Source organism: Mugil cephalus, chromosome 21, assembly GCF_022458985.1.
Source record: "Mugil cephalus isolate CIBA_MC_2020 chromosome 21, CIBA_Mcephalus_1.1, whole genome shotgun sequence".
Classification (NCBI taxonomy): Eukaryota; Metazoa; Chordata; class Actinopteri; order Mugiliformes; family Mugilidae; genus Mugil; species Mugil cephalus.
The window spans coordinates 8,363,940-8,386,441 of NC_061790.1; the positions used below are offsets into that span (position 1 = coordinate 8,363,940).

Sequence of the window (22,502 nt, forward strand, 5' to 3'; positions counted from 1 at the left end):
TCTGGTGGGATGGCACCTAATTGGCTGGGGACTTCCCAGCTTAAGATGGACCGCATCTGTCCAATGAGATCAAAGCAATCTCTTCCACCCGCAGAGGTAGCCCCTGGCACCCATCTCGATGCCAGTTGAGAAAAGACTTAGAACCAGTAACCTCCTGTTGTACCTCCACAGCGGAGTGGAGCTGGCGTATGGGGGCCCTGTGTTGCCCAGGCAGCAAGGCTCCCCTCTTGGCCTCTCTGGTGTGATCCCAAGGAACGTTGAAGCGGTTCATTTGGCCTGAGTTTTGAAGTTGAGAGAATAATACTTGGTGTGTTGAACTTCCTGACGGAGTCTAAGCTGGGTTTTCTGTCAGGGTTTGCTCCCCTACCGTTTCCTTTCCTGAAGACTTTCCTGTTAGGTGGGGCAGAGGTTGGCGGACGCGAGGGCATAACACACTGGTGGGCCTGCTCATCACGCCTCTGGAGCCCACTGCTGCTCCAAGATCCCCTACATTTCAGCATATGACTTTCTAGTATTGTCTCCAGATCTCAAAGTATTCATTCATACTTTCTTTTCCCCTCAACTGGATGATTGTAATTTCCTCCACAGTTGCCCACATCAACCACAAACATCCCACACAATTTGGAATAAATCAGCCCAACCCTCTGGATAATAATAAAATAAGAATTAATTACTTTCCCAAATTTAAACCTTTTTTTTTTTTTAATGTGTAAAGCTTGGGGTTTGGGTGCAAAAAAAAAAATAATTTAACCGGGATGAGTGAGGTCTGAACTCACTCTGGTGTCCTTTATGTGTCTCTGTGAGGCAGGAGTCTTGTAACCAAACACACACTGCTCTGTCTCTGTGGAATGAATTGTGTATTGAAGCTCTGGGATCCAGGATGCTCCTGACCATTTGAAAGTAGTGTGATCACTAATGAGATACATTTTCACTCCTACTCATGTTGTGTTGACTTCTATAACTTTAAGATGAAACACACAAACTTATATCACTTTTTCACTGGTATTTTATTTTGAATCGCAAAATATGCAATTTAATTGGTCTCCAAAAGCTTGCCCTTCAGTTCTTCAAACATCATCATCATCCACCACCTATTCAAACCATTGAAAAAGTAAAATGAAACAGAATCCCCAAAGTACCTATATATATATATTTTTTTTTTTTCCACTCGGCATCACACTGTTGTAAAGAAGTGGTCACAAAATATACTATATGTTCTTATATGAATACTACTGTAACATGATCTACTACGTGGCTACACAAACCATAACTAACTAGTAACCCCTCACCCTTCACCGTCTCCACCATCTTCCTTGTTACATGAACTAAATTCAAAGTTAAACACAGGTACAAGAGATTATGTTTAAGATTTGAGATTTTGTTGACTGATGGAGAAATATTTTTCCCATCAGACCTTCTTAAATGGCGACACTGTTCTCTATCTGAGTAGGGTCCAGGTATGTGTAGGGCATTCCCAGCTTTGCGTTTCTTGCTGCAATTGCTTCACTCAGGTGGGACAGCTCGGCTTGGAACTTCGCAATCGTCTGCTTTGGGGCAGGCTCATCAAATCGTTCTTCAGCGTATGCACCCAAGTAAACCTGATGATGAAAATAAAACTATATGAGATGGATGCAGTGCTTTAATTGTGGTACATCTTGCCAAAGCAGTTATAAAACAGAAACTCAAAACATTCACAAGTCATGCACTGAACTTACCACATCTGAGTAGGTGTCTGCAAGTATCCAAACCATTGTTACGAACGTGACTGTCTCTCCAACATTTGGGAGAGTCTCCGAAATGGTCTCCATGGTTGACTGCCCCTTAGTGGTTGGAGGAGGTTTATGCAGCAGCAGTGAACCGTTGGGTGTCCATGAGTGGAAGTCATACTAGATTATATCAAATCAAATCAAACTTTATGTACATAGCACTTCTCATTAGAAAAATGTAACCCAAAGTGCTTTACACAAATAAAATCAGAAAACATGACAACAAGTATAGAAGGAAACAAAAATACACATACAGACACATATAAGCACACTCACACATACATGAGCATGCACACACACGACACATAGACAGGCACACACACACTGACCCCCATAAACACACTAAAGGTTGATGATGAGCCATGAGAAGGCACTGAGGCTTGAGGGAAGGAGGACACTACTTTTTGAGGGGGCCCGTCTGCGCTGAGAGGTGTTCCAGCCCCCCGACCAAAGGGGCGCCGTCGCAAAGATCACCCCGACCCGGACAGACTCCAAACCTGAGTCCAACCACCCAGGCCGAAAGGACCCAACGGACGGCACCCCCATGGGCCAACAGGAACAGCCCCAAGCGTGGCAGGCCCCCACAAGAAAACACTGGACAATTAAAAGACTAAAACATTAAAATGTGGTAAGCAATGAAAAATAAACAGATTAAAATGCCCTTTATCCAATAAAACTAAAACTAAAAGATGTTCCTATTCTGAATTGTGCATTTGATGCAGCATTAGTGTCAGCCTAAGAATAGTGAAATAGTGAAATTCAGAATTTCTTGATTTAATGAACTACCATGGACTTGATTTTTTCCCAGGTTTAAATAAAATTATATAAATGATTTAGATCCCAATGTACTGGATTATACATCGTTATTTGCTGTCCCAAGTGTTAACTATTGGCCCACCTGTAATAATAATAATAATAACAATAATAACCCACCTGTCCGTTATTGACAGCAGCATGTTGAGCTGTCACTGTGAAGATCACCACGGTGACAAACTTGATCAGTTCCTTCACTGTGTTAAAGGACGCTGGTATCCCTGTTGACAGAGCAGTCACTGTCAATCACTGTCAAAAAGAAAATGATACTATGCTCGACTAAATAACTTTAAAGATACAACTGGAGCGTTTGTTGTTTACCTGATTGTTTGTTCCCCAAAAAGCAATGTTTGAATATCTCACTGATCCATTCCTGCAGCTCGGTGTCTTGACGCACATCATTGTCTGAGGGATAATAGTACTCCACTATGCTCTTCACAAACCTAATGAAATGAAATAGTGTGATTTTAGATTTTTATTCTGAAATCACAATTTAAAATGAATCTCAGTTGATTAAAACAAGCATTGACTGTGTAACGCACACAGAGCCATTACAATTTATATCAAATGTTGGTCAAATAAATCTGCTTGAGTATCTGTATCGTTCTGTTTTAATGATGACCTGTTGATGATGTCCCACAGCTTCAGTCCATCATCTCTGTAGTAGAAGTTGGGGACTGACTCCAGTCCTCGTGCAGTAATGTTTTCTGGCAGACAGAGGGAGCTGTAGCTCATCTCAGAGAGGTGCCTTCCCATGAGCTCCATCAGTCCGTCATACCCAAGTGAACTCTTTTAGACAATACCGCAAAAATAATTAGACACATTTCTTTACATCCAATCCAAATGCAACTTATGTTACATAAATATTTTAAATTAAAAAAAAGTCTCCACGATGTGGAATTTTGAGTTTGTGAATATTCAGAAATATGTTGAGGACCCATACCAAACTTAAAGGTCCTTGAGGTCCAAAAAGACTTCCACGGCCCACAGTGTTGATGTGCAGAGTGTAACGGAAGTGTGGGATCAGCAGCTGTACAGACAAGACATCACATGCTATTAATCACTGACTAGGAGCCAGTTTGACAAACACACGCTCTGTTAGCATAACATGTTACAAAACAGGTAAAATCAGCTTGTGTTATACCTTGTAGAGAGGATGAATCACAGGGAAGCAGCGGAGAGTAGCAACAGCAAAGACTTCAGCCAGAAAGTGGGTGTTCATGAGGTGATGGACCGCCTCATATTCCATCACATCTGAACTTTTAAAAAACAACTTGGCTAGCAGCCAGTCCGTATCCAGGTCACTGGGCAGAAAGATGGGGTTCTGATCTGAAGGCTGTTGATTCAGCTATATAATAATAATGAGAATAAAAAATGTAAATACTTCTTGATACATGTGACATGTCACATTGCTGTCAGTTACGAAGTGAAAATTGCAATGTTAAATTTCACTGCGTTTTACTTCATGCTAGAGTAGGCTGGTGTGTTGGCTTTGTTCCAAGCACATATATTATGAAATGTAACATTCTGTTGTGCATGACATCGGGGTAGGCCCATGGAATTATTAGCAGTGAGATCCAACATACCTTTTGTTTACAATAGACAATCTAGAACAGTGAATTAAAAAGGTAACTTTGATGTGTACATAATGCTATATAAAAGAGAGACCATCTATGTTCAGTGAACAGTAAAGAGACTCACCCAGCTAAAGGGAAAAATACATAATAGGGAAAAATAGAGCCCTCGTGTCAGTGTGATTTGCTGTGAAATACCTGGATTGCAATTGGCATCAGTTTGTTCTCTGGATTCATGTAAAACAAGCAGAAACCAACAGTCATGTACGTAGGATCACCATTCTTCAACTTCCTAGTGGGTATTCCATCCATTATCTTCTGGTCACGGATGAATATGTTGCCTTTCTGTAGGGGACAGAAGCATAGACTAAAGTTGAGTCTATGATACCAAGAGGCAATTGCTCAAATTTATAAAAAATTATACAAATAAATAGATACTATAAATTGAAGCCAACAAATTGCTCAAGTTGAAAGCCACTTATCCTTCACACCTCCATTTCCTTCTTCAGGGAGCTTCCCCTTTTCAGGAATGGCTCCACCATCTCCTCCATGACTGGAAAGTTTCTGGGAAGTTCTAAGCAGCGCTTGATCACATTGGGGTTTGTTGCATTAAGATACTGGTATCCAAAAAATTCATCTTCCTGCCAGTGATCTGCAACGTACTCTGGAAAAGTAGTAATTGCCAAATAGATTGTTATGTGCCTCATATCATATCATATCATATCATATCATATCATATCATATCATATCATATCATATCATATGATGATTGGTGGACTTTTTACAATTTATTTCCTACTGAAATCATGTATGATTATGCTCATTAGTTTAAAAAGAAGCTTTTTTTTTATGAATCAATAATATTTTCACTAAGGTGATTTTTTCTACCTGACATTGTAGTCTTATTGGACGAGAAGACTGTTTTTATGGCTTCAATGTTTTCCCATTGTTCAGTAGATCCAACCAGCCCCTTGAAGAACAGCTCACGGCCACTGAAATAAAAATATAGACATATATGTGTATGTAGACACGAATTTGTCAGAGTAGTACCTTGACTCATACTTAACGCTGAAATGATAAACTAATGACTCACATTGTTCTTTTTGAATATTCTACTTCCTCATTTTTGGACATGGAGAAACGTAGTTCTGCTGGCAGCTGAGAGATATGATTGAAATGAATTTTGTGTGGTACTTTTTCATCCACGATCTCCCACCTAAAATAGAAAAAGGTAAATCACATCAACCTTTGTCCTGATAAGGTTCTAACACAGACAGCATCTGTAGGGGCACACTTACTGGTACAAGCTCTTTTTAAATGCAAGCTCCGTTTCCCGGTGCTTAATCAGCAGGGGATGGTTCTCCTCAAAAACCTTCACAGCTGAGAAGTGAATATCATCAGTAAAATATTATTTTAAATAAAAATAAGGTATATACAGATCACATATACTGCATATATGCTATAAATTATCATTTGGTATATCTAAGGCTGACCTTTCCCTCCTCTCAGCTCCACCAGTTCTCCCCTAGAGATCCATCTGTAACAGGGGAACAGAATGACATCTCTTTCTGGAGTGGTCGCCACTATTTTGGAGCAGTACCACTCATCTTCTGGGAGGGTAAGCAAGGGATCTTTTTCCACCTTGATCAGGAGAAGTTTCCCCAGAGACGAGTTACTTTTGATGGTGTAGGTCCCAGTCTGAGAGTTAGAGAATAAACAAACACATGAAGAAAGACAAATACACTCACAGTGACAATGGATTACAGCTCCAATTAATAATGAGATGGATATAACATTAACAACTACCTAATTGCCACATTTCAAAAAGCCACACACGTGGCAAAAACTCCTCTTTTGATATAAAAACGTGCATACCTGGTTTTGCATTAAATTACACATAGGCTGCCTTCTGTCTAAAAGAAGGTCATTTAAATACTGAGACTTGACCACTGAATTGAAATGGACCATGTGACTCTAGCGTTATCACATTGAACCTGTTAATTGGGATTTTATGCACTAGCAGTTTGTAAGTCAGATCAATTCATCAAGACTTTGGCTGAGAGACAAACAGTACCCCACCACATCAGTGTTGAGAAGCACTGTATGATTGAATTCCCCTTACCGTTCCAGTTCTAAAGTCGATGCCCACGTTGTCCAGCTCAGTTCGCTCGCTGTCCCCTTCTGTCCCAAATAAGGTGACGTATATGCGGTCCGCTGTTCCTGCATCTTCCAGGTTCCCTGTTGTTACCTGTAGCTTGTATTCAGCCATGGTCCCCCAGTAGAAGCGGTCTGGAAAAAGAAAGATAAAAAAAAAAAAATACAATTTGAAATACTCTAATCAAACTATTTTCTTTGTTTCAGAGTAAAAATAATTATCTACAGATAGCAACAAACTTGTTCATTTCTAAAGTTATTGTGTTAATATTAGTAATAATGGAGTAGTTAAGATTTATAACAACAAAAAAAGGAGACAAGTTACCACTTACTGCTAGCACCTATCGCTCTGCTGTACAGGTGCTGTACTGGTCTTTTTATATTGTAGAGACAAATTCCTCCTGACTGCATAGGTGTGGTTTTGAACTTAAGATACAGGTACACCCCCTTTCATCATCAAACCATTTTCCAAGTTTTTTTTTCTTCTCTTTTTTTATTCTCTCTTTTAGTGCTGGACTCCTCAGATCTCGCGTCTGATTTGTCTGTGTCTGTCAAACCAACACTCTCACTTACTCTTTGACTTTCACTGTACATGACTGTTGTGTTAATAAATGTTGTCATTAAGATTTTGTATTTACATACACAGTTATACATCGTACGATACGCAGTGAAATGTATTTTAGTACCTTTAGTACGTGTTTCTTTTATTAGGGGCTACGGGGCAACACCCGAGCCCCTATTGTTATCCTGCGCGTTTCTTCTTGTTATTATTATTTTTTTTCCTCTTCCTCCCCGTTTTCATCCCTTAACTCGTCCTACAGCTCGAAGAGCTGTAGGACAAGTTATATATTAAAACGTGCAGCTCAATCGGGATCGGTGTGCTATTACTTTTCTTACAAATTTTTCGCGATGTAAGTCAGTTGTCTCTGCTGTTAATACAGCTGATCCCTGTGTCCCATACTTTTATGTTACAACAACACACACCTCCCCACCCACACAGGTAACTTTGTAATTACAGACATAAACACAGGGGCGTACAAGCGCACCCAACGTTTTCAAGTTTCTTTGTTTTTTTTTTACTTCTGGCTGCAGGTACTAAAATACATTTCAATGTGTATTGTACGATGTATAACTGTGTATGTAAATACAAAAACTTAATGACAACATTTATTAACACAACAGTCATGTACAGTGAAAGTCAAAGAGTAAGTGAGAGTGCTGGTTTGACAAACACACAGGTACCTTTATGTTATTACAGTTACAAATACACACAGGAAGAGTAGTAGTATACACAAACATGCGCGCGACCTGAAGCGCACCACACACATAAATACACAAACACACATGCACACACAAACACATGGATATCTTTATGTTATTAGAGTTACATACAGACACCACTCTTAGATGTCTATATGACCTCCAAAAAAGTGACCTAGTCTGACGTTCAATTTTTAACGGTATATTGACGTCTAAATAGCGGACCTAGTTTATCGTGTCGACATACAGAATTGGTCGTGGACCGACGGACGCAATATAGACATGATCTGCACGTTCATCAGACATCTAATGTTTATTGGGATAGACACAGATTAGATGTTAAATATAAAGATTTTAATATTTATCATCACAGTAACAGTATTACACACATTAGTAGCTGTAAACTCTCAAAACAACAGGAAAATACATACATTGGTTTGGTGCTTACCTATACACTAAACATAAGTAGTAAACGTTTATAATCATCACTTTAAAAGTTACATTTGTTTCCCAAATATATTAGTGTGTGTGTGTGAATGGGTGATTAAGAGGCATTAACTTAAAGCACTTTGTGGAAAGGCGCTTTATGAAGTTCAGTCCATTTCCTCTTATTAGTTTACGAGGCAGATCTGCCACATCCAATATGGCGGACACGTCAATGTATCGCAGCAACAGGCCAACCTGCTCAATGCAGCATCTACGTATATATGTCTATGGAAGACAGGGCTAAGAGGGCTCAGGGATGACAAGACACAGGTGAAACTAATGAAGGCAATCAAACCAGGAGAAACCAATAAGCAATCAACACACAAGGAGGCACAAGAGACAGGAAGTCCAGAAACTTAAAATAAAACAGGAAACACAAAAGATGACACAGACAGACATCGAATCATGACAGTTTCCTACTGAAGTCGATAACCACCTCCTTTGTTTTGCTGGCATTAATGTGCAGGTGGTTCAGTGCATACCAGTAACAGTACTTGACTAAGTAGTTTTCGGTACTCTTTCCATTCATAGAAGTGCTGTATTTTGCTCAAAACTTTTAATTACTATGCCTTTCTCCGTAATTTGTCTTCAATTGCTTATAATATTTTATATTTCTATGTATTCCTCTTAGGTACTGGTTCATGTTTGTGCATATTGGTGATATTGTCCTGCAAACCAACATTTTATAGCTCTGGTCTTTTACAGTATTTCTTCATCTAACATACAAACTGTACACAACTGTGTACAAACAGGAGCGTACCTATGTTCCCCGGGTCCCTAATCCTGTCCCTAACCCTAACCCTAACCCTAACCCTAACCCTTTTTTTGAAAAAATGTTCCCCGGTCACATACAAAGCAGGGAACATAGTACCCGGGGAACATAGGGATTATCCTGTACAAACTGCGGTTCACCTAAGTGCAGCATGCAGTATGTTTAATTAATTTGTTTTTCACTTCTTGAGCCAAACTTCCTTTTCCTGAGAACCGAACAAAAGTATGCAAATCAGATTTGGTTGATACAAGTTTTGGCGTATCTTTTCCAGTGAATAGTTCCCATGATTCATGTGACTGCTTTTCTAAAGAAGGCATAGCGTCACAGTGTATACAGATGGGGGAGGTGAGGACCCAAATGCAAGATAAGGAAGTTGAGACTGGATGAGTTCAAGTAAAAGTATTTAATGAAAATGAAAAACAAACAAAAGGCACTGCAGTCAAGGCAGGTAAATCCAAAATCCAAAGTTAAAGGGAATCATAGACAATAATGTGATTGCTCTAAGTTCAAATATTGTTTAATTAAAGTATACATTTCATGAATAATGTATTCTTTGTTTTTTTTTATGCTTTATTTCTTTCATCCTTAACCTACCTTGAGAGTGAAAGCCAAACAGCATTTCACTCTGTCATGAAATGGGTCATTATAATACAGATTGAGTGCAACATCGCTTCTGACGTATTAAAGATGTTAAGGACAGGAAGTTGAACAAAATAAATACAGTGGGGTCACTAGCTCATGCACAGCTTCTATCACTGATGTCTAACATGTGTTAGTTCGGTCCCTTCTTAATTACAAGGCATATTGCTCATTGGCTCCAAGACTTGGGCGATCACCTTGGGCCCCAACCTACTCTGTAAAACTCTTTCAGATTTTTTGCAAGATTGTTTTCTGCAGACAAAACCACCAAGGAATCTTTGTGAGAGAAAATACATCTATTGGCGAGTCTAATCCATTACTCTCTTGTGCACAGGGAGGTTGTTGTCTGTGAAAGTATGGAATTGACCGTTGAGCAATTCAGTGGCCCGACCCCACCTGGATGGGTTGGTCTCCCTGGCCTGACCTGACCTCCAAGCCTGACCAGCTAGTATAGCCCTGATAGGGTTGGGAGTAAAACCAACATCTCCTTACAAATTTACACGACAAGTCTCAAACTTAAATTAGAAAATACGTTGGGTTTCGGGCAGCACAGTGGCTCGATGGTTAGCGCTGATGCCTCCCAGTGAGGCGTGGGTTTTCTCCGGGTACTCCGACTTCCTCCCACCTCCAAAGACATGCTCGTTAGGCTGATTGGTGATTCTAGATTGACCCTATGTGTGAGTGTGAGTGCCAATGGTTGTTTGTCTATGTGTTAGCCCTGCGATATGGCGACCTGTCCAGGGTGTACCCAGCCAGCTGGGGTAAGCTCCAGCAACCCCCTGCAACCCCAGTGACGGATTGAGCAGTATGGAAGATGAGATGAGATGAGATGATAATTTGACCCCTTAAATACATGTCCTATGTGATACGTAAGCTTTTGGGTATGATAATTTGTTAATGTACGGCTGTGGTGCAGAACTAATTTTAGCCTAGCGGTTAATCTTAGCCAGACCTGATTCCATAAATACAGAGGGAGAACATGAAAATAAACATGAAAACAAACAAAACAAAAATAATAACATGTATTCAGTAAATAAATAAATAAACTAAACTGCGGTTCACCTTAGTCCAGCATGCAGTATGTTTAATTGATTTTTTTTTTCACTTCTTTAGACAACTTTCTTTCCTGGGAACCAAACAAAAATATGCAAATCAGATTCGGTTGATACAAGTTTCGGCATATCTTTTCCAATTAACAGTTCCCACGATTCATGTGACTGCTTTTCTAGAGAAGACATAGCGTCACAGTGTATGCAGATGAGGGAGGTGAGGACCCAAATGCAAGATAAGGGAGCTGAGACTGGATGAGTTCAAGCAAAAGTATTTAATGAACATAAAAAGGAAACAAAAGGCACTGCAGTCAAATCCAAAATCCAAAGTCAAAGGGAGTCATGGATAAGAATGTACTTGCTCTAAGTTCAAATATTGTTTACTTAAAGAATACATTTCATGAATAAAGTATTCTTTGTTTTGTTTTTTATACCTTATTTTAATCGTCCTTAACCTACCTTGAGAGTGAAAGCCAAACCGCATTTCATTTTTCAAACAGCATTTCATTCTGTCATGAAATGGCTCATTGTAATACAGATTGAGTGCAACATCGCTTCTGACGTATTGAAGGTGTTAAGGACAGGAAGTTGAACAAAATAAATACAGCGGGGTCACTAGCTGATGCACCGCTTCTGTCACTGATGTTTAACATGTTGTTATTAATATTATTATTATTATTGTTTGACCCTCAAGGGAAGGTGGGGCACCCCCCAAATATAATGTTAGGGGAATCATTGAAGTTGGGATATTATTGTGCCTGCAGTGCATGCAGTAGTGTCTTGATCACAAGCTGTCATAACAAAAGGAAAGAGGAATAGCTGGATCCTTACTTTCTGCCTCTCTTGCTTGTGATCTCCTCCACTGCATGCTTCTCCATTGTAAGGGTTAGAGGAACAATTGAATAACAAACCATTGTCGACATGTTGAATTTTTATTCTTTCTGTTGCCACTGTGTGCTTTGTTTCCAACTCCAGCAAGCCGGTCCCATTAATGAATACTACTTAACAAGTATGAATGAAGACTGAACTCATGGTGTGCCTTACATGTCACTGTGAGAGGCAGGAAATATATTTGTTTTCTCTTTCCCTTTGGGTCTCAATGATGAATGAATGCTGTATTGAGGTACACTAAAGTTTTCTTTTAGCTTTAGTATCCAGATACACTTTATTTATCCCAAGTAACCAGCAGTGAAAGTAGTGTAGACCATATTCCCTGTCATGCTTACATATGGACACAAACTAGAATAGCTTATAGAGTAATGACTCAGCTGACGATTGCTGTTTTGGATAACAGGTTAACTGTTAAATATTTAAGAGTGCAAGCTGGTATTTGTTAGCAGAGCATTCATTTTAAACATAGGCCAATGTAGTTCACATACATATATATAGTCCCACTTCACATGACATAACTAGCTGGCAACACCTCACTAACTGCCTTTGTTATATGTACTAAATATAAGAGTTGATTAACGCATGCAAAATATGAGGTTAGAAGGAATGGATGTTGTTGACTGATGCAGTTTTCACCATATGCACTATACCACTGACTCACTCTCCATGACAGAGGGAAAATATCCCAGTACCTCACTAACACCACAACTATAGGATGCAGTAAATGAACACATTACTATACATTGATACAACCGGCAGCTGAGTCCATGAGACTTTTTTAAATAGCAATGCTGTTCTCTATCTGAGTAGGGTCCAGGTACGTGTAGGGCACTTCCAGCTGCGAGTTTCTTGCGGTTATTGCTTCACTCAGGTCAGATAACTCTGCTTGGAATTCCTTTATCATCTGCTTAGGAGCAGGCTCATCAAACCGTTCAGGGTAGTTACCCAAGAAAACCTGCAAAACATGCATTCAGACTGACACAGCATTTGATAAAATGTGAACAGAAATTGTGCAATAGAACAATAGTGTGAGTCAAACACCACATCTTACACACAGCTTACCACATCTGTGTATGTGTCTGAAAGCACCCAAGCCATTGCTGCAAACTTGGCTGTCTCTTTGATATTCGGGAGGGTCTCCAAAATTGTCTTCATGGTCGACTGCCCCTTAGTAATTGGAGGAGGTTTGTGGAGCCGAAGTGCGCCATTGGGTGTCCAGGAGTGGAAGTCATACTAGGGTATAATAGAAGCTTTTGTAAGTATTTATCAATTGAGCATGTATACAGCTTGCAAAATTCAGCTCAAGACAATGGACATTACAGGAAGTATTGTAAAAACATTATAAAGCTTTATCGTAAATTAAATATTTGCTGAAGAGGTGGCTGCTACACTTCCTCAGACTCTAGGTCTGACATGCACTTCATCAAAGCAGTTTTCATATCAGTAGAAAGTTGGGGTGGAGGATCCCATCTTTACCATCTCCACCTGTCGCTCTCTCATCGGGACAGAGGGATAATGTTTTTTTGATTTCTCCAGTGCATTCAACAACATTCATCCAAACTGACTGTGATAGGAGTGGACATCTCATTTACAGAGGGGGCTTGCTCTGTGGTGAGGGTAGAGGCCGATTCCCTGATACTGGTGGCAGAGGCAAGACTGGGCTGTTTGTGTCTGTGCATGTGTTTTGAGCGCTGCCTGCCTTAACAGACCCCAGGTGTGTGCCTTACAAATCATCTGATTTGGACATGGAGACAAGTACATAACTGGATGTCATAACTTTTTGTGTGTACTTTCTAAATATTTCCCAGTTTGCATGAAATCGTGACAGATATTTGATTTGTTTGTAGTTGATCAAATATGATTGAAAATGCCATTGACCCAAGTGTTTACTATTGGCCCACCTGTCCGTTATTGACAGCAGCGTGTTGAGCTGTCACTGTGAAGATCACCATGGTGATGAATTTGATCAATTCCTCCACTGTGTTAAAGGACGCTGGTATCCCTGTTGGCAGAGCAGTCACTGTCAATCAACCTCAAACAAGTGATACTGTGCCCTAATAAATGTGTCTTAAAATATGAATTTTGAGCATTTGTAATTTACCTGATTGTTTGTTTCCTAAGAAGCCATGTGTGAATATCTCACTGATCCATTCCTGCAGCTCTGAGTCTCCACACACATCTTTGTCTGAGGGATAATAGTACTCCACTAAGGTCCTCACAAACCTGATGAAAATATATCAATTTGATTTTAAATTTAGTATTGTATTAAGTCTACTTATGCGATCAAAATATGTAGTGCATATAAACATTTATATTTTTTGTATTAATTGATTAATTTATAGGCATTTAGTGCAATGCAGGACCTCTTTCATTGGGCTGACCACTTCTTTGTCACCTTTGCTGCTGTGCTGGAATGTTGCAGCTTAAAAATAGATCATTTTGGACTAGTTCATTATTTTTAAACCATTTCACTGTTTAGTTTATCATGACCTGTTGATGATGTCCCACAGCTTCAGTCCATCATCTCTGTAGTAGAAGTTGGGGACTGACTCCAGTCCTCGTGCAGTAATGTTGTCTGGCAGACAGAGGGAGCTGTAGGTCATCTCAGAGAGGGACCTTCTCATGAGCTCTATTAGTCCGTCATATCCAGGTGAACTCTGTTAGTTAATAATTCAAAAAGTTATTCTTGGTTTCCAGAAACCTGAATCATGAGTGTGGTTGTTTGGAAATGCACAATGTATTCATGTTGGAGAGCCTTACCATCGTTAAAGCCCCGTCAGGTCCCAAAAGGATTATGCGGCTGAGAGTGTTTACATGAAGGGTGTAACGGAAGTGTGGGATCAGCAGCTGTACAGACAAGAGGGTAAACATTGCCTTGTAATACGTACCTGTGAAACAAATATCTAGAAACAGCAACAGAAGAATAGAACAAAACAAGTGCTCAGCATCTACTGTATGTCACCTCTATTTTCAGCCTTCTCTCTTTTAGCCGTGCACATAGGCCTTCACCTTAGCATAGTTGTAAAGTAAGTCACTTTGTCACCTTGATGCAACTCACCTCAACTGAGACACAAACAAACTACTAAAGGCCCTGAGGGACCTCCTGTTCTCAAAAATAACACATGCTTAACACATGCTTAAACATGTTTGTAGAGGTACCTTGTAAAGTGGGTGAATCACAGGGAAACTGCGGAGAGTTGCAACAGCAAAGACTTCTGCCAGAATGTGAGTGTTCATGAGGTGATGAATTGTCTCATATTCAATTAGATCTGAGCTTTTAACAAAGATTTTGGCTAGCAGCCAGTCTGTCTGTGGGTCACTGGGCAAGAAGATGGGGTTCCTCTCAGAAGGCTGTTGATGCAGCTGAAATGAAACGTATTTTGGAACTATGTATATATAAGAAAAATAAGTTTACTTTCAAATGTTTGATGGTCAGAAAGTGCATTAACAAGGATTAATAACATTTATACTATTGCTAATGGGCCAGACTTCTGTTTAAAGGTGGTATAGTAAAAAGTCATCTACATACAATGAGGCTTTATGAGATTTGCTCTGTCACTGAAATACCTGGATTGCAATTGGCATCAGTTTGTTCTCTGGGTTCATGTAAAACAAGCAGAAACCAGCAGTCATGTGCAGAGATTCACCATTCTCCAACTTCCTAGTGGGTATTCCATCCATTATCCTCTGGTCACGGAGGAATATGTTGCCTATCTGTAGGGGACAGAAAAAGAGCATAAGACATCAAGTGGTAGAAGGAATTGTCAATAAGCTTCATCTTTCATACCTCCATTTCTGTTTTCAAGGAGCTTCCCTTTTTCAGGAATGGCTTCACCATCTCCTCTGTGACTGGGAAGTTTGGGGGAAGTTCTGAGCATCGTTTGATCACGTTGGGGTTTGTTGCATTTAGGAACTGGTACCCAAAAAAGTCATCCTCTTTCCAGTGCTCTGCAACGTACTCTGAAAGAGTGGTAATTGGCAAATGTATCTATGTTTTATTCCTTTTATTTTATCTACTCATAAACACTATGGATATTCATTTAAAAACAACCTGTGTATGGATATTTTTGTGTAGAGTAGGTTATGATTAATATTAGCATCACCTTGGTTTAGGTTGAAAACAAAGATCCAAATGAATGAATTAGCAAAGGTGTCGTAACCTTTAGCTAATAGGAATATTTAGAGAGTAATATTTAACTAAAGATAGTTTCTAAGTTTAATGCATTTAACAAATGGGCTTGGTTTGTGAAGTTGACTGGCAGCTGCTTCTATGTGATCGGTCTTTATTATAAAACAATGAAGTAATATATTCTACCTGACATTGTAGTCTTTTTGAACCAGAAGATTTTTTTCATGTCTTCAATGTTTTCCCAATGTACACTGGATCCAACCAGCCCCTTGAGGAACAGTTCAGCACCACTGAACCAAAAATGCAACATATACTAATGAGTGTTTCAGAATACATTTTTTGATGTACATGTAATGCACAGATTATACAGGACTCACATTTCTCTTTTTGTGTAGAGTAACTCATCTGTTTTGGACATGGAGAAACGTACTTCTGCTGGAAGCTCAGAGATTTGATTGAAATGAACTTTGTGTGGTATTTTTTCATCCGCGATCTCCCACCTAAAATAGAAAAAGGTAAACCACATCAACCTTTGTCCTGATAAGGACAGACATCTGTAGGGGCACACTTACTGGTACAAGCTCTTTTTAAATGCAAGCTCATTTTTCCGATGATCAATCAGCAAGGGGTGGTCCTCCTCAAAAACCTTCACAGCTGAGAAGTGAATATCATCAGTCAAACTTAAATTATTATTTTTTAATAAAAAAAAATATAGAAATAGGCTACATACAGATCACATATACTGCTTATAAGCTATAAATTATAATTTGGTAAATCTGAGGCTGACCTTTCCCTCCTCTCAGCTCCACCCGTTCTCCCCTGGAGATCCATCTGTAACAGGGGAACAGAATGACATCTCCTTCTGGAGTGGTCGCCACTATTTTGGAGCAGTACCACTCATCTTCTTGGAGAACAAGACTGGCATCTTTTTCCACCTTCACCAACAGAAGTTTCCCCAGAGACAAATTTGTCTTGATGGTGTAGGTCCCAGTCTGCGAATTAGAGAATACAAGTATAAATCAAATGGCATATGAAGAAAAAAAAAAATACAATCGCAGACAAGGTGTATTTCACTGTGTTGTATGCATAGGTTTAATCTCAAATATTTGCTAGAGCATAATACAGGCAAGCATATTTATTTTAGCAATTTATCAAAACAGAAGTTATACTTCAGTTCTGAAAATGGGCTTAAAATATAGGCTTGGCTTTAATTTTGTAATTTCAGATTTAAGTGATTTAGCATTAACCATTATTTACCCAGTGTTCAAATGGCATTGAACACCTAACAACTGTTGCCCTGAACCAAAAACATACTTTGAAAGCAATCCAGGTGCATTTAAAGCTAAATAAGTAGAATTGAATATTCGGTCTCCTGATCTAAATGGATCTAATGTGCATTTCTCTCACTGTGACATTAAATCTTCTTTGGTGAAGTCTGTGACTTCCAGACTCAAGGCAGACATGGCCCGCAAAGGATTCTTGACTTTGGGTTTGAATGTCAGCATATTAAAGCTGAGAGACGCCCATAATAACAATATAAATGTAAAACAAGTGCTACTAACTACTTGAATATGTTTTCATATACAGCCTATTGAACAAAAATTGCACCTATGTTCAAAAATACATGAATTCCAGCATGTCATATGCCAAATTTAGAAATTGTCACTCTAATTTGTTCAACCTTGAATTCTTGAACTTTGGAGATATGCCATACGGCAGTGCTTTTTGTCATGCACATTCAGTCTAATTAGTTAACACTTAGAGACAAGCCCACAGGTGAAAAACACTTCACTCCAGTTAAAAATCAGTCAAAGTCAAAGAAACCATGACACCTGTAGGGAGAGTGGAGCAGTATTTCCTCCTTGAGGAGAGGAAAATCCCCAAACTGACACCATTAACTGACTGCAGTTTGTCAGCAGGATCACTCTGGACTTCAGAGAACAGAAGAGAAACAGCTGTTTAGCTTTGGTCCAACCATAAAGAAGTTCCTGCATTCTTCATTGTTGGACCCAAGCTAAACAGTTATATTGATGATAAATGTCTGCTTTGTTGCTAAAAGCAGATAAGGTGTAGTCATGCAGGTTTCTGCCTGAGCAGCAGTGAAACAGCCTGCTTTTAAGAGGAGGAAAAGAGTTGTCCCAATGCAGCTTTTATGGATGGCCAGGTAATTATTCAAGTTTGGGCAGGAGCTGAGCAAAGTAAAATACTTGATAACTTGTCAAACACCATGTGAACGATGTTTAACTGAATCCCACTTGCCGTTCCAGTTTTAAAGTCGATGCCAACGTTGTCCAGCTCAGTCCGCTCACTCTGCCCTTCTGTTCCAAATAAGGTGATGTATATGTGGTCCATTGTCCCAGCATATTTCATGTCCCCTGTTGTTACCTGCACCTTGTATTCAGCCATGGTCACTCTGTGGAAACGGTCTAGAAAAGAAAAAGAAAAACACAAAACACCACCCACCGAAACTTAAAGACTTAAACATATGAAGGTCAACAAAGATAGGCCTGCCTAAGAGACAACATTATCAATTCCTTTTTTTTTTCCTTATTTTTAGTGGAGCTGGGACAAAGTTTAGGGGGCTTGAGCACCCCTAAAAATGAGCTGGACATACCAATGCTTGGCAAACGAAATTATACCATGGGATAAATAATCAATCTAAGTAATAACATGATATTCATAAAATTGTGAGTCGGTATCTCAGCACGAACGAATGAGAAGCAATGCGTAAATTAAATAAACACTGAGATTCCAACTTATTATTTTGAAAAATAAAAGTTTTTCATTAGTTTGATATACTCACAATAACTTGCAGGGCAAAGTTTTTTTTCTCTTTTTGTAAACTCAAAAGTATTTATCACTGTCTCGTACCATATTCCATGAGTATAATATATCCATCCATCGTGTGTTGATCATTATCTATCATGCAGCAAGAAGAAAGCCTTCATGACCACGAAACCCTTTACCTTTAGGCTGTTTGTACCTACCTCTGTGCCTTGCAGCTGAAGGCCAGGTCTTCTTTGTCTGTCGTCCTCTCTACCTCTTTTTATTGTCTTCCACTAAATCCTATTTTCACGTTACAGGGACTGTATTTCTACATGTAAGGTGGTGTTTACAAAGGATCCTGACCCACAAGTTCTACTAGTAAATGTAAATATTACCCAATGAAGTTCACTCATTTGTCGTCTGGTAAATATTGATGTAGTAATACCTCTGCAGTGTACACTGTATTAGTCCATGCCTTTCAGTCTCTCAAGGTACCCTTTGTGCCAACCTGTGTTAACTCTATAGTGTTTACCCATTTCACAGTAAATAAGGGACTGAATAAACTGTGAATAAACCCAAACACAAAAAGAGAGAAATCTATGTAAACTTTTATTGTCTTTATTGTAAACTAGTGACTGCGTAGAAAATTAGTCAGGAAATATTTAAATAATTATGTGACCATTATATGTTTTTTTTTTTTTTTTACAAATCTTACAAATGTGAACAATCCTTAATGACAATAATTTACAGTAGTCCTTTGTATTGAAATATACACCGAAGTACACTCTGATCAGGCATAACATCATAACCACCAGCTGGTATAATGCCATGAGTGTGCAAAATTGTTATAAGCAGAGGATCATCTAATTTCCTTAGGACATTCCTCAGCGTTGCATTCTCGGAAGACCATGGATTTCTTGTGCCTGGTAGTTAGATATTGCTGCAGCATCTTCAGACTGGGGAGTTTAATCCATCACTTGCAAACTTGACCGCAGATGTCACAGATATAAGCCGGATATGGTGATTTTGAGGGCATAGTGGTGACTTCTTGCTGCTTCCTCAACTTCCTTTTTGTTTCTTGTCATTTTGCCAAGGTGGTTTTTGAAGGATTTTAGCTCTTACTTGCATAATCCCTATAGCGAAGCAACAAGCTTTTCCAGCATCCCAGACATAATGCTGTACAGTTAACTAATTGGCTGGGGACTGCCCATCTTAAGTACCACCGACGGAGGTACTCCCTGGCACCCACCTGCTAACCTCCCATGTTGTGCCTCTACAGTGGAGTGGAGTTTCCTCTTCAGGGCCCAAGAAGCCTGGGTGTATGGGGGCCGTGTTTTGCCCAGGCAGCAAGGCTCCCCTCTTGGCCTCTCTGGTGTGATCCAAAGAAACGGTGAACCGATACACATTTCCTGAGTTTGGCTACAGGACAATACATGGGTGCATTGAACTGCCTGATGGATTCCAAGCTGGGTTTTCTGTCAGGGTTTGCTCCCTTAGCCTTTCCTTTCCCGAGGACATCCACAATGTAGTGAGGGTGCTATTTAACCCATAGGTAGGGCAGTGGTTGGTGGACGTCAGGGCGTCTCTTTATGTCTCCGCTGTCATCCTGGAAATATCAGTCGGTATTGAAACTTCCATTGCCTTAAATAAAGCTGTGGACTGGAATATTAACTCGATTTTATCAACAGTATAACACCACTAACTGTTCAGTGATGTGAAAATGTGTGTTGATTCAGAGAATGCTTGTTGAGTGTCAGCAGATTACACACATTCATCACTGACTGACACCCATCTGTTTACAATATGCCTCTGGTCACAAGTTTAAGATTATGTGCAAACAACTTGGATAACTGAGCTTAGACTGGGTTGATTCTTATCTGAGTAACTGTTTAAAGTCTGTTAGAATATTTGTGTCTTGTCCTCAGCTTACCTGTAGTGTGGTGGAGTCTAATCGTCTTTGTATAAACTCTGGGTCATTGAAGGTGAAGACATCGTTCACTGAATAGCATTACCATTTTCAAAAAATACAAGAAAAATAGCAAGCACATTGCTGTTTGTATTGACATTGTAACAGAAATACGACTTGGGCAATTATGCTATTAGGCTAACAACATGTTACATCACAGTTAAGCAGATCACACATCGATCACTTTCCCTGCTAAGCCCAAGAAATTAGCTATGCTGTTATACTACCTCCATGGTTGCTTAATTTCTCCAGCTTGTTGTTATCTTTGATCAGCATGTGATTTTTAACCATCAAGTTACCGAACTCCTCCCGGTCCTGTTTTTTTCAGTTATTGTTAAGTACTCTCTCCAGATCTCAAAATATTCATTCATACTTTCTTTTTCACTCAACTGGATTATTGTAATTTCCACCACAGTTGCCCACATCAACCATGAGCATCCCACACAGAGGATGAGTCTGAGCTCATGGTGAGTCTTGTAACTAAATACTTCTCCTGCTCCGTCTCTTGGTGTTGAATGAATTGTGTACTGAAGTTTGTTTACGCTTTGGGATCCAGGATGCACCTGACATTCAGCTACCATTTGAAAATAGTGTGAACACCAGTGAGATGCATTTTCACTCCTGCTCATGTTGTGTTGACTTCTACATCTTTTACAATGAAACACAGAAACTTACATCAGTTTTTCACTGGCATTTTATTTTGAATCACAAACTATACAATTTAATTGGTCTCCAAAACCTTGCCCTTGAGTTCTTCAGACATCATCGTCATCTACCACCTATTGTCTGGTGGCCAGGACTGGTAGTCAAGCTAGATGAGAAAAGAAGCTTCTGTAGTAACGTATAACTAATTTATTATGAATGAATTATTTGAAACTAGAGCTTTTCAGGAGGAAAAGTTTATTTTGTACAATAGAATAGAATATAAGAAAAAAAGGGTTAGGGTTATTAGTTTACAATGATTGATGGTCTTGAAGTGCATTTATGGAACTACTATATACTTTATATACTAGATACTTTATATTGCTGGTGACAATTTGACATGTATATTGCTCAAATGTGTGCGATATCCTGATATTTATCCCCGGGCTTATGTATAAGGGTGGCAAATGTACACTAATGAGTCATCTGCATACAATGGGATTTTATGAGACTACAATGCATTATGCTTAATTAATCAGATCAAAGGAACTACCTCATGTAGGGGGTAGAAACAGACTAAAGTATAGCTTATGATATCAAGGGGTAATTGATCAAATTTTTAAAAATAATAAAAAATGACTAGATACTATAAAGTGAAACCAACAAATTGCACAAATTTAAAACCACTTATCCTTCAAGCCTCCATTTCCTTCTTCATGGAGCTTCCCTCTTTCAGGAATAACTTCACTTCACCATCTCTTTGGTGACTCGAAAGTTTTTGGGAAGTCCTGAGCACATTGGGGTTTGTTGCATTAAGATACTGGTATCCAAAAAAAGTCAACTTCCTTCCAGTGATCTGCAACCTACTCTAAAAATAGATTATGTGTCTCATGTCATATCATGAATGGTGAATTTTTTACCATTTATTTTAACTGATCAAAATCATTGCCGTCATTAGTTTAAAAACAAAATGTTAGAGGTGCTTTAAAACTGTGTTAGAGGATCTAACATCTCATTGCATATGTTTACATTTTTTGCTTCATTTGGCTGCTTCCACTGTGTTTGACAGATGGCAGTGATGCTTGGAATCAATATAACCTTTGTATTCACGATGCTTATGAATTGTTTACATTGGCAAAACCCTTGGTATTTACTCTTGTTAAGTGTTTGTCTTGATACATAGTGTTGTGCCAACATCCTACCTAGGAAGCAGTTTTTCTTCCTGAGAATCTTCACATGATCTGCTAACTTACATCGATATCCATTATTTATTTTCTTCCACACCTTACACACTACACCAAGATTAATATTTAGCCAAGTTTTCATACTGACCCAACCAGTGTTTGATGATGACCCACATAGTGAATTAATGTGGAGGAATGGACCAAACAGGTGAACAGGTGATAAACTTCCCTTTTGAAATATTGTTTTTTGTTGTTGTTTGTTTGTTTTTAAAAACTATCAAGACATTATAAATTAACATTCAACTCAGAGTAACATGCAAACAGATTTGTATAATTATTTTACCAATTAATTCCCCTTCTGAACAAGTAAATCTGTTAAGCCTGTGACCAGTCAGCCTATTTTTTAATTTT

The 22,502-nt window shown here is 39.1% G+C and overlaps 2 protein-coding genes across 2 annotated transcripts; both read right to left on the reverse strand.

Annotated features, from left to right (window-relative positions):
- Window positions 1-988: 988 nt before the first annotated feature.
- LOC124999078 (hydroperoxide isomerase ALOXE3-like) lies at window positions 989-6,436 on the reverse strand. Its single transcript, XM_047573840.1, has 14 exons — window positions 6,276-6,436; window positions 5,647-5,851; window positions 5,452-5,533; window positions 5,247-5,369; window positions 5,042-5,145; window positions 4,645-4,817; window positions 4,352-4,498; window positions 3,724-3,927; window positions 3,523-3,609; window positions 3,202-3,368; window positions 2,901-3,022; window positions 2,700-2,800; window positions 1,716-1,886; window positions 989-1,598 (listed from the first exon to the last, which is right to left on the reverse strand). Exons 1-14 carry the CDS (start codon window positions 6,420-6,422, stop codon window positions 1,419-1,421), a joined length of 2,013 nt encoding a protein of 670 aa, XP_047429796.1. The 5' UTR covers window positions 6,423-6,436; the 3' UTR covers window positions 989-1,418.
- A 4,333-nt stretch (window positions 6,437-10,769) lies between these two features.
- LOC124999079 (hydroperoxide isomerase ALOXE3-like) lies at window positions 10,770-18,589 on the reverse strand. Its single transcript, XM_047573841.1, has 15 exons — window positions 18,521-18,589; window positions 17,793-17,959; window positions 16,321-16,525; window positions 16,106-16,187; window positions 15,911-16,033; window positions 15,720-15,823; window positions 15,192-15,364; window positions 14,972-15,118; window positions 14,564-14,767; window positions 14,165-14,251; window positions 13,895-14,061; window positions 13,506-13,627; window positions 13,306-13,406; window positions 12,467-12,637; window positions 10,770-12,359 (listed from the first exon to the last, which is right to left on the reverse strand). Exons 2-15 carry the CDS (start codon window positions 17,937-17,939, stop codon window positions 12,183-12,185), a joined length of 2,010 nt encoding a protein of 669 aa, XP_047429797.1. The 5' UTR covers window positions 17,940-17,959; window positions 18,521-18,589; the 3' UTR covers window positions 10,770-12,182.
- Between the last annotated feature and the right edge of the window lie 3,913 nt (window positions 18,590-22,502).